This window comes from Rattus norvegicus, chromosome 1 (genome assembly GCF_021556685.1).
Source record: "Rattus norvegicus strain SHRSP/BbbUtx chromosome 1, alternate assembly SHRSP_T2T, whole genome shotgun sequence".
Taxonomy (NCBI): Eukaryota; Metazoa; Chordata; class Mammalia; order Rodentia; family Muridae; genus Rattus; species Rattus norvegicus.
The window spans coordinates 73,239,311-73,252,400 of record NC_141534.1 but is presented as its reverse complement, the minus strand read 5'-3'; the positions used below and the strand labels follow the sequence as shown (position 1 = coordinate 73,252,400).

General features: G+C 39.0%; 1 protein-coding gene across 18 annotated transcripts in view; it reads left to right on the top strand.

Annotated features, from left to right (window-relative positions):
- Zfp945l1 (zinc finger protein 945 like 1) overlaps positions 1-13,090 on the top strand; it is a 39,088-nt gene that overhangs the window by 15,237 nt on the left and 10,761 nt on the right. For 6 of the 18 annotated variants that reach the window (XR_015649541.1, XM_087605934.1, XM_087605921.1 and 3 more), the window contains one exon: positions 2,350-2,475. Coding sequence is in view for 16 of the 18 variants with exons in the window: in XM_087605934.1 (XP_087462060.1) it covers positions 2,350-2,475 (126 nt within the window). In the remaining 2 variants the exon portion in view is untranslated. Of the gene's footprint in view, positions 1-2,349; positions 5,518-13,090 lie in introns of those variants that run through there. The other 12 variants (XR_015649535.1, XM_087605913.1, XM_087605897.1 and 9 more) reach the window with 2 other exon arrangements.

Below are 13,090 nucleotides of genomic sequence, written 5' to 3'. Positions count from 1 at the left end.
TTAGTGGCATTGTTTGAAGTTTCTCTCCATTTAGTTTAATGTTAGCTATTGGTTTGCTATATATGGCTTTTACTATACTTTTATACCATACTTTTAGATATGGGCCTTGAATTTCTGGTCTTTCGAGGACATTTATCATGAAGGGGTGTTGAATTTTGTCAAATGTTTTCTCAGCATCTAATGAAATGATCATGTGGTTTTTGTCTTTCAGTTTGTTTATATATTGTATTACGTTGATGATTTTCTGTATAGTAAACCATCCCTGCATCCCTGGGGTAAAGCCTACTTGATCATGATGAATGATTGTTTTGATGTGCTCTTGGATTCGGTTTGCCAGAATTTTTTTGAGTACCTTTGCATCGATATTCATAAGGGAAATTGGTCTGAAGTTCTCTTTCTTTGTTGAGTCTTCATGTGGTTTAAGTATAAGAGTAATCATTGCTTCATAGAAGGAATTCGGTAGCGCTCCATCTGTTTCAATTTCATGGAATAGTTTGGATAGTATTGGTGTTAGGTCTTCTATGAAGGTCTGATAGAATTCTGCACTGAACCCATCTGGACCTGGGCTCCTTTTGGTTGGGAGACTTTTAATGACTGCTTCTATTTCTTTAGGAGTTTTGGGGTTGTTTAAATGGTTTATTTGTTCTGTTCTGTGAGGGCAGCAACCAAAAGAGCTTGCCCCGCCTTCTCTGGGGACCCTGTGCACAGGGGACCCAGATGGTGCTAGGCCTTTTCCTCTAGATTCAGAAATGTGGCCAGAGAGTAGTCTCCTCTGGTTTCCCAGGCATGTCTGCCCCTCTGAAGGTCTAGCTCTCCCTCCCATGGTATTTGGGTGCAGGGATCTGTTTGACTGGGCCCCTTCAGATCTGGTCGGTGTCTGGAAAGCAGCGTTGAGTGCCCCTGTCTTTCCTTTCCCCAAGGCCCTATACAGATTCCTCTTGGGCCAGGAATGTGGCCAGGGGTGGGCAGTACTGGCGATCTCTCCTGCTCTGCAGTCTCAGGTTTGCCCACCTGTCTGGTTGGTGAGCTCTCTTCTCCCACAGGTTTGTGTTTCTTCTTTAAGGGCTTCTTCTTTGGTCAGCGAACCGGGCTCTGATGATGCCATGTAGCCTTTGTTTCTATTTCTTAGGTTCCTGTGCTTCCTCTAGCCATTGGGTTGTCACTGGCATTTGATTGTCTTGCTTTTTCTGACAGTGGCTTAACCCTTCTGTAGGTCTTTGTTTCAGCACTCCTGTAGAACTGTTTTCTTGTTTCCTTTCAGCTGTTTCTGGGACCAGGCGCTCTGTTCTCAGATGAGTAGGTATTCCTGGTGACTGTTGTTCTCCTCTCTGCACAGACAGGAGTCAGATGGATCCTGCATGTGATTGCTCCTAGGTCCTTGCACCCAAGGGGCACAGCTGACACTAGGGGATTCCCTCTTGGTTCGGTAATGTGTGCAAAGGGTAGTCTCCTCAAATTTTTCATGAGTGTCCGCACTTCTGATGGTTCAACTCTCTCCCTCATGTTGTTGGGGTGCCGAGAATACTCTTGTAGAATTTCAATTTAATCCTTTCAATTTACAAATCTTCTGTAGATGGAAACTTTCTGAAAAGTCTAGAAACTCTGAGAATAAAGAAAATTCTGGTTACCAACGTAACATTTCAGGGAGTTTCCTTTTCATCTTTATGTATTTTTTAGGAAAAAATAAACCAGTTCTGTATTCTCTGTAGTCTCTCTCTAACACTTTTACCTAGTTTTCAATCAAAATATCAAAATTCAAAGATATTGCATATTCAGAGAAAGGAAATATATTGTTTTATTTATACTAATTTGATTTTAAAAATTTACCTTTGCATTAAACTGATCACTCATTTCTGAATTTTAAAATGCAGAAGGTTTCAAATAGAGAAAGATCTGTTTAGTGATAATTATTTTACTTATTTATTCAACTTTTGACACATGGTCTAACTTTAGTACTGTTACAGTTTGATCTTTTTCCTAGCACTTTAGATGTAGAGGCAAGGGTATATGGTCAGTTCCATGCGAATTTGAGTTAAATAATCAATTCCTACCTGACCTTGTTTATGTGATCCTTCAGATTTTTCCTATCTCAAAGGATTTTTACTGAATGATCACCTCTTTTTCCCACCTTTTGCAAGGTACAATTCAGAAGGCTCTTAATTTTCAGTCATTTGATACAGATCAAATTTGAGGTTCTTCTGAGCAACCATTTAGTAATTGTGAGACAGAAATGACCTCTTTCCTTGAGAATGGTTAATTTACCATTCTTTGTAAAATTCAAGAAATATAGGTTATTGAGTCCCTTACACACGTATTAATCCCTCTGTTTCCTAATTGACTTTTTTCTAGAGAATCACTGTAAATATAAGAAGGTATTGGATCAAGACCCGAATTCTATTGTCCATAATGTGAATATCTATGAAAAGGCATATGAATGTAATGAGCTTGTCAAAATGACTCATGAATCCTCCCAAGGTACACCTTTTAAAACTAAACATAAAGATGCATCTCTTCAAATATCAACCCTAAATAGACAAAAAATTGGGAATACTAGAGATGAACCTTGCAAATTTAAAGACTGTATAAACTTTTTGAATGTGTTTGTCATTAGACAAAATCAAAGAATCTACATAGGAGAGAAAGAACCAACCACCATAGAGTATGAAAATCATTATAACTCAAAACATGAAGTCATGCTGAAACAAAGTAACAGTACTGGAAACAAACCGCACATTTTCAGGAAATATGGGCAATGCTTCAAGATATACTCAAGCTTCAGTAGATATCAGAACGATCATACTTCAGAGAAATTCTATAAATGTATAAAATGTCGTAAATCCTTTCTGCATTTATCACAGCTCAAAGTACATTACAAAATTCATTATAGAAAATATCCTTGCAAATGTACAGCATGTAGTAAGTGCTTTTATCATACATTTGGCTTCAAAAGACATTACAGCATCCACCCTGAAGTAAATACTTACAAAAGCAGTGATTGTGACAAATCCTTTATCTACTACTCAAGTCTTAGAAAACATCAGAAAATTTTTGGAGGAGAGAGACACTATGAATGTAATGAAGGTCTGAGGTCACTCTATACAGTCTTTCAACCTGTGTACTATTATATACCACATATAGGAGAGAAAGCTTACAAATGTAGCGAATGTGAGAAATGCTTTACCCGGAAATACCATCTGACAGTCCACCAGAGAATCCATACAGGAGAGAAACCTTACAAATGTGGTGAATGTGACAAATGCTTTACCCGGAAATACCATCTGACAGATCATCAGAGAATTCATACAGGAGAGAAACCTTACAAATGTAGTGAATGTAAGAAATGCTTCACTCGGAAATACCATCTGACAGATCATCAGAGAATTCATACAGTAGAGAAACCTTATAAATGTAGTGAATGTGGCATGTCTTTTATGAAGAAATACCATCTTAGAAGTCATCAAAGTATTCATACAGGAGAAAAACCTTACAATTGTAGTGAGTGTGACAAAGGCTTTACCTACAAAGGCCATCTTAGAAGACATCAGAAAATTCATACAGGTGAGAAACCTTACAAATGTAGTGAATGTGCCAAATGCTTTACAGAGAACAGCAAACTTAGAAGACATCAAAGAATTCATACAGGAGAGAATCTTTACAAATGTAGTGAATGTGACAGATGCTTTATTGAGAACAACAAACTTAGAAGTCATCAGAAAGTTCATATAGGAGAGAAACCATACAAATATAGTGAATATGATAAGTGCCTTACTCAGAAAGGCAGTCTTAGAAGTCATCAATTAATTCATACAGGAGAGAAACCTTACTGATGCAATAAATGTGACAGATCTGTTAGCTGGAAATATTATCTTATGGTTTATGAAAGAATTCATACATGAGAGAAACCTTACAAATGTAGTGAATGTGACAAATGATTTTCAGTAAAAGCTCTCTTAGAAATCATCAGAAAAACCATACAGGAGAGAAACATTACAGATGAGGTGAATGGACAAATGTTTTACCAGAAATGCCATCTTAGATGTCATCAAAGAATTCATATTGAAGAGAAACATTTATCAGAGACACGGTTGTTACTAAGAACAGTTATTGCAAAGCAAGTGTAAATAAAAGGCCTGTAAAAAGCTACATCTGAAACCTGTTTGTATTTTAATTTGGAGTCTGCTCACAAAGCAAACCTGTTTGACTTTTTTAACAAGAGATCTAGTGGTTTTAACTAATAAATTAATCATTAAACTAACATAGTACTGGATTACCTTGATTTAAGGAGATAGTTGCCTGTTGTCCATCTCTTAAGCTACAAGAAGCCTTCAATGTGATTAGAGAACTTGAAGAAGGATAAATTGTAATAAACTGGCTATACATAAAGTTAAAATGACAGATTTACCCACTATCTACATGGATTCCCCATTAGTTTCCTGTGGCTTTTTGGGGAACACAGGTCTCAAGGTAGGATCAATCTTTGGCAGGAAGGCAAATCTAAGAGTCCCTCCTGAGGAGGCGGAACTTAGCAGAGATGACCTCACCTTGCCAATCAATTCTCCTGGTGTCCTTTATTTGTTCCCTGTAGGCATAAAATTTTTGCAGCCTGTTTTAATAAGTGTTCAACGTTCCCCTCTTGCCCACCATCCTCCAGAGGCAGTAGAAGAGAAAAGTTATTAGGCTATGGGGGAGGTGGATCTGTTTAGCAATTGTACTTTGGGGACAAGTGCAGTCTTCTTTGTGAACAGTTCAATGGTATAGAAAACACATAATAAGAATCACAGCCTCAGTCCAGTTTTCTTGGCAGGCAGAAACCATATACTATCAGGTGCATTTCAATCCTGAAGAAACTATAAGGCTCACTAACTGGCCCAAGGTGAGGCTGGGAAAGAGGCAAAAAGCCACAGAAACTTCACAAGAAGTTGTTTGGTGAGTTTCTCTTTGCTATAACCACTAGTGGAGCTTAACAATGCTATATATGTGAACTAATACATGCATGTTGTTAGCAAAGAATATAGAGTCAGAGCAAAGCAAATCGATGCTCCTGTCCTGCTCTCTGTGGGATCCTTTCACGTATCCACTATAGCAAGACATCCTTTCACCAGTGTCTGCTTTAGTAAGACATTCTTTCACCTGTGTGCCCCAGCAAACATCATTTGAAATAACTGACTTTTCAAACAAAGCAGACGTTTCCACTTCCGGTTCTACTTAAAAGTAGGCCCTGGCATCAGGTGAGGCATTGCAGCAATTATACCCAGTAGTTACTGTACCACAATCCTGGTGGTGTCCTCTCTCATGCCCTTTTCTTCTTGGAGAACTCTGGGAGGTGGGGTGATTACTCACATTTGGAAGTCTCTGTTATAATAGGTTTAAACATATTAAATGCCAGATCTCTGATTGGTTTGTGGGCCAGTATCCTTGTAGCATAACTAAGTTAAACAATCTTTTATTTTCATCATCTGTTCTAAATTGTTCTTTGCAAATGTAAAACAGGAGACTAAATAAAACTTCAACTCATTATTATCTGTGTCAGTTTTTAGCAGAACTATCAATCCATGTTAAGTTTGAGCCTTAGAAATTAATTTTGAATTGAATTAATAGCATACTCTTTTAGTAATAACATAAAACTCTTTGACCCCAAAAACATACTTCATATAGCGACTTAAATAATAGAAAATAACAGTCTTCATTATAGTTTCGTTTAGTCTGAAGCCAGTGTCAGGACAACAGAAGTTTGAAACAGCAGAGTGCTTGGGTGAGAGAACTTTTCTCTCTATTTGGGCTATAAGAGTCTTGCCAGAAAATAGGCAAACTGAAATGAGGGGATGGACTTAAAAATCCTGTGATTTTTAGCCTTTTAATGTTGTAATCCTGTTAAAAATTTAAATTAACAATTTTCTTAATTTCTCTTCCTTAATGTGTTAATACCATAATATATCTGATGTAGTGAAATGAAAAAGTGAAACACAAAAGCTTCCTTTTTGAATAGTAGGCCATCTTGAATCCTTTTGATGTATCTAGTGTCTTGTATTGCTATTTAAGATCCATTGGTTGGACAGTGGAAATTTGTTCATTGACAAACTTGATGAATCATTGATTATATAGGATCGACAAATTAGGGCCAATATCAGGATGAGTGGGCCAGTCAAAGCTGAGACAAAGATGGTCAACCAAGGGACCAGTTTAAAAGGGACTCCTATTATCCTTGAGACGGTTCTCTTTGGAATTTCTTGTCATTTAAGCTTTTTCTAAGCTGAGCCATATTTTCTCTGTCTATGAATGATCAGCCTAAACATGGCATTCTTCTAGAGCTACACATAAACCACTTTGCTGATGAAGTAATAAATCTAAGTCTCTTCTATTATATAAAATTACTTCAGCTAGAGAGGAAAGGGAGTCTTGTAGAGCAATAATAGATTCTTCTATTAGCGTTTATATCATTATATATTGCAATATATGAGGCTCTGTAACTCTTATCTTGCAGTATTAGTGCTGAAGCCCTTGTGCCAGCTGTTCCAGCTACTCCGATACCAAGCAGGGTAGATAACACCACAGCAGTTATAGCAACTCTTTCTACCTATTGAGCTGGGGAGTCTAATTGATTGGGAATGGCTTTCCCTGTATAGTAAGTTATTTGGAGAACTAGCTGTACTAGGATATAAAAATCAGATGATATATTTAGAACTATAGTAAAAATGCAAAGAATGAGCCACATCCTGATGCACAACCCCACCAAACATCCTCTGAAGGAAATAGGTACAAATATTCTGTATTAGCAGTAGTTGGAGTGGAGTTGCAGATCCATGAATATTCTGAGTGTTTCTGATTTCCAATACAAATGCCTTGACCTTTTATTGACTGTAAGGTCAGCTTACCACTTTCTAGTATGTAGCCATCCGTTTCTCCTATAAATCCTTTTACATTTGGCCTGATCCTCTTTGTCCCCTGTAGTATATTTGGGGATGGCTGGAAGCACTGGGGATGATAAAAATACTAGGATGTTGATGGTGAGTGCTTGGGTATCCTCCCTTGATGCTAGTCTTTTCCCTTGAGCTATATCTGATCTACTTTTTTTAATTCTAAGGACATTAGATCATGGTCACTTTTATAGGGTGTCATAATGCTTCCAGCAAAGCAAGTATTTCTTCCTTATTTTTGATGTCTTCAGCAGTCAATAACCCTCTCTCTTGATATATGGACCCATATACCTGAACCATGGCAAAGGAATATCTGCTGTCAGTATAAATGTTGGCCATAGTTCTTTCTGCCACCTTCAAAGCTTAAGTTAAAGCTGTCAACTCAGGCTTCTATGCTGATGTTTGTAACAGCAGAGCAGTTGTTCAAACAACAAAGTCCAAGTCCACTACTACCACCCTTGCTTAACTGGTTGCATTCTCATGAAGCTGCTCCCATCTGTAAAGTATATGCTGTTCTGTAACTGGGCAGGGTATGTCTGTCAATCTTGGCCTGGTGTTCTGGACATACACCAAAACTTTAGACTAATCATGCTGCACATTTAAGGATGGGCCAGGTAGCAGGGTAGCTGCATTTAGGGAAGACAGTGGGTTATATATTATGTGAAGGGGATTCATAAGTATAGCCTGAAAGTGCACCAGTCTGGTATTGGACAAGTAATCAGCTGGGTAGATTCCTGAAGATCCTTGATAGCATGTTCGGTGGTGATAACAAGTTCCTGCACCATGGTTATGTTGTTACTGTCCTTGACCTGCAGGACTGCCAACTATGATCTAGAAGCAGTCTGGCCATCCTTGGGCCACTGGGTCCATCTTTTTAGATAAATAAGCCTGTTTCATGGGCCCAAAGTTTGTGCGAACACTTCTTTTTATTTTTTTTATTTTATGTACAGCATTCTGCCTGCATATGTGACTGCAGGCCAGAAGAGGGCACCAGATCTCATTACAGATGGTTGTGAGCCACCATGACCTCAGGAAGAGCAATCAGTGCTCTTAAACGCTGCGCCATCTCTCCAGCCCGTGTGAACACTTCTTTTGCTGTCCCTTTTCTCTCATCCATTCTAGTTTGTCTTCCTGTCCCACTGTGGCCTCATATAGACTCCAAAAGTCTTTCTACATATTCTTTGGGGCTCTCATTCTTTCCCTGCATTACCTCACTTAGCTTAGATAAATTTCAGGGCTATTCAGTGGCTTCTTGGAGAGGCCCTCATCAAAATCTGACTACAGACCTAACACTCTCCTTACCATCATCAGTATCATGCCGAGCCATAGGGAAACCTGCATCAAGCCCTTGGATGTGGGCTGGCAGTCCATTTGCTCCCAAAACCATTTTCTGGGAAGCTTTCACTAGTCTCTCATTTTCATTCTGTCATGAAGGGGACATGGATCAATTGCTGACGGTCATCTCAGGAGGACTAGTGAATTAGCATGAATCTAAAAGACCTGTAAGAACTGACGGTCTTTCAAGAAATGGGGGTTTTTGCAACTTTCAATTTTAAAGGTCATTACTAGCAAATGGTACACCCCCTTGTACATCTGGGGGTCCTACAAGTTGAATGAGTAAAGTCATAGTAAAGTCAGCACTCTGGGCAGTATAATTGGACTCCATGTGGTGTCAGGAGGCTTAGGGGAGTCAGGGGCTGCACTTCTTCTTCCTCTGCACTGGTTGAACAGGGAAAGGCAGGAACAGAGTTATAAGAAGTAGCACTATAGTCTTCCTTGTGGGTAGAGGGAGGAGGGAACATGTTTTGGGGGGTCTTAAATCTGACCCTTCAGCAGAGGAAGGGGAGTTAGGAGCAGTACAGCTGATGAGAAAAATGGTTTCAACCAGGGTGCTTCTTGATCTGGTACTGACATGTGGTAATATATGGCACTTGGTCTGGATGGTCCTTGACCTCATAGACAAAAGCCTTCACCTTGTAGATTGTGGGGAGATAAAATGTTCCCACCTCAGGCCACCTACTTTATAGGTGGGCCATTCATTCTTGTAAAAGATGGTTAGTTTGCAAGGATGAACAACGAGACTTGAGACCTCCACAGCTTTGTGGAAGTCCTTAAAATGGTTCAGGACTACAGAACTGTGAGATGGTCTCCCTTCCTGTGCATGGAAGACTGTCAGATCCACAGCTATTCAAATATCAGATGAGAACTAACAAAATCTCCCAGATGGGGAATATGGGAACATCCTCTGTAGCCCCTAGCAAGGTGACAAAATACATGTCTGCTTTGCTCCTCTTGGCCTCCAGATTAATCCCTAAACAAACAGGGAGAGACAAGATGGTAGACAACCAGGAACCTGGACTTTCTGATTTGAAAAGGATGAAACAAAGCTCAACTATTTGGATCAAGAGTCTTCAGCAAGTCCCGGATGATCTTCCAAATCTAAGGGTTCATAATTCACAAAAAATGATACCCCAGACTAAAATAGTATGCAGCAACAAAGAGCATTTGTAACAGGCTGGGAGTCAGAACTTTGAAGTTCCTGTGCAGACAGGATAAAGGTTATTTTACTTAATTTCCAACAGTTTACTATGAGATGCTAAACACCAGAGACTGAAATCTTCTGGCCTCAGAGGAACTCAAAACAAGCAGATCAGCTACCTCAGCAAAGTGACTCAGACATGAGGGACGTAAATATTTTTTTCCCATTTTTTCTTTATTAACTTGAGTATTTCTTATTTACATTTCGAATGTTATTCCCTTTCCCGATTTCCGGGCCGACATCCCCCGACCCCTCCCTCTCCCCTTCTATACGGGTGTTCGCCTCCCCATCTTCCCCCCATTACCGTGCTCCCCGCAACAATCACGTTCATTAAGGGTTCAGTCTTAGCAGGACCAAGGGCTTCCCCTTCCACTGGTGCTCTTACTAGGCTATTCATTGCTACCTATGAGGTTGGAGCCCAGGGTCAGTCCATGTATAGTCTTTGGGTAGTGGCTTAGTCCCTGGAAGCTCTGGTTGGTTGGCATTGTTGTTCATATGGGGTCTTGAGCCCCTTCAAGCTCTTCCAGTCTTTTCTGATTCCTTCAACGGGGGTCCCATACTCAGTTCAGTGGTTTGCTGCTGACATTAACCTATGTATTTGCTGTATTCTGACTGTGTCTCTCAGGAGAGATGTATATCTGGTATCTGTCATCCTGCACTTCTTTGCTTCATCCATCTTGTCTAATTGGGTGGCTGTATATGTATGGGCCACATGTGGGGCAGGCTCTGAATGGGTGTTCCTTCTGCCTCTGTTTTAATCTTTGCCTCCCTATTCCCTGCCAAGGGTATTCTTGTTCCCCTTTTAAAGAAGGAGTGAAGCATTCACATTTTGATCATCCGTCTTGAGTTTCATGTGTTCTGTGCATCTAGGGTAATTCAAGCATTTGGGCTAATAGCCACTTATCAATGAGTGCATAGCATTGAGTGTTTTTCTGTGATTGGGTTACCTCACTCAGGATGATATTTTCCAGTTCTCTGCATTTGCCTATGAATTTCATAAAGTCATTGTTTTTGATAGTTGAGTAATATTCCACTGTGTAGATGTACCACATTTTCTGTATCCATTCATCTGTTGAAGGGCATCTGGGTTCTTTCCAGCTTCTGGCTATTATAAATAAGGCTGCTATGAACATAGCGGAGCATGTGTCTTTGTTATATGTTGGAGCATCTTTTGGGTATATGCCCAAGAGAGGTATAGATGGGTCCTCAGGTAGTTCAATGTTCAATTTTCTGAGGAACCTCGAGACTGATTTCCAGAATGGTTGTACCAGTCTGCAATCCCACCAACAATGGAGGAGTGTTCCTCTTTCTGCACATCCTCACCAGCATTTGCTGTCACCTGAAATCTCAGGGTTGTTTTGATTTGCATTTCCCTTATGACTAAAGATGTTGAACATTTCTTTAGGTGTTTCTCAGCCATTCGGCATTCCTCAGCTGTGAATTCTTTGTTTAGCTCTGAACCCCATTTTTTAATAGGGTTATTTGTCTCCCTGCGGTCTAACTTCTTGAGTTCTTTCTATATTTTGGATATAAGGCCTCTATCAGTTGTAGGATTGGTAAAGATCTTTTCCCAATCTGTTGGTTGCCATTTTGTCCTAACCACAGTGTTCTTTGCCTTACAGAGGCTTTGCAGTTTTATGAGATCCCATTTGTCGATTCTTGATCTTAGAGCATAAGCCATTGGTGTTTTGTTCAGGAAATTTTCTCCAGGGCCCATGTGTTTGAGATGCTTCCCCACTTTTTCTTCTATTAGTTTGAGTGTATCTGGTTTGATGTAGAGGTCCTTGATCTACCTGGACTTAAGCTTTATACAGGGTGATAAGCATGGATCGATCTGCATTCTTCTACATGTTGACCTCCAGTTGAACCAGAACCATTTGCTGAAAATGCTATCTTTTTTCCATTGGATGGTTTTGGCTCCTTTGTCAAAAATCAAGTGCCCATAGGTGTGTGGGTTCATTTCTGGGTCTTCAATTCTATTCCATTCGTCTATCTGTCTGTCTCTGTATGAATACCATGCAGTTTTTATCACTATTGCTCTGTAATTTGGTACTATTATGAAGGGTGTCATTTCCCTAATTTCTTTCTCGGCTTGTTTCTCTTTTAGGTAGAGGAAGGCTACTGATTTATTTGAGTTATTTTATACCCAGTCACTTTGCTGAAGGTGTTTATCAAGTTTAGTAGTTCTCTGGTGGAACTTTTGGGATCACTTAAATATACTATCATATCATCTGCAAATAGTGATATTTTGATTTCTTCTTTTCCAATCTGTATTCCTTTGATCTCCTTTTGTTGTCTGATTGCTCTGACTAGAACTTCAAGAATTATATTGAGTAAGTAGGGAGAGAGTGGGCAGCCTTGTCTAGTTCCTGATTTTAGTGGGATTGCTTCAAATTTCTCTCCATTGAGTTTAATATTAGCTACTTGTTTGCTGTATGTGGCTTTTACTGTGTTTAGGTATGGGCATTGAATTCCTATTCATTCCAGGACTTTTATCATGCAGGGGTGTTGAATTTGTCAAATTCTTTCTCAGCATCTAATGAAATGATCACGTGGTTTTTATCTTTCAGTTTGTTTATATAGTGGATTACGTTGATGGTTTTAGGCAGTTTATAGCTGCTTCTTCCATAAGGCTTGGATCATATGAAGTCATTGCATCTTAGCTCTTTTGAGATGTCCTCTCACTAGTCTTTATTTTTTTCTATACATTTCATAAAGGAAGGGATAGTGATTTTTTTTCTGGTCCAGTGGCATTCTGGAACTATTTTGGGGTGCTTCTTTTCCTAGTGAACTGACATACAACACAGCACATCTTTATCTGAAAGAAAACTGCCAAAATGCAAATATACATGGTAATTCATAATCATCTCTACCTTCATTTCTAGGGGACAAAACACCCTTTTCTGGACCCTACATACAAAAGACTTACGTATAATTTGGTTTACACACATACATGAATGCAGGGCAGTGATACAAATCAAAAAACAAAAACATAACAAAGACTCATAGTTTCCTGTGATTATCTTTCATGGTTTCAATACTTTGTGCTTTCACTGGTTTGCTTTCCTGGGTGAATAGATTTTTGTTCCCATTTCCACAGAAAAGTTGTAAAGCAAACAAACAAACAAACAAACAAAACAGTTCTCTACATTTTTCATCTTGTTATTCTTTTAATTTTTTCAAGATCTAGACTTATTATGAATTTACTGCTCTAGCTCACAATCCAACAAGTAATGATATCTATATGTGCATACCTTTTGTTATCATGTATTCAGAAGAACCCAATCTAACTACAGAGCATAATTAGTAAAACGTTGTGGATCTTCTATGACATGCACTTTAGAGGCCTCTATTGAACTACATTGAAAACTCTAAATGGATGAACTTTTGGATGGATACTACATAGCCAAAGTAAATCAACATGGAATAATATTTCAAATTATACAAGAAATTTATCTATATGCAGCAACATGCATTCCCACAAAGGGCAAGGACCAGTTAGGTTCACTTCAGAATTCTGTCAGAATATAAAAGAATTAACACCAAGAGTACTTTAAGTACTCAATAGTATAGGATAAGAGTATAGGAATCCAGATTCTAAGAAGTTAGTATTATATGGTATAAAACCAAATAAGAT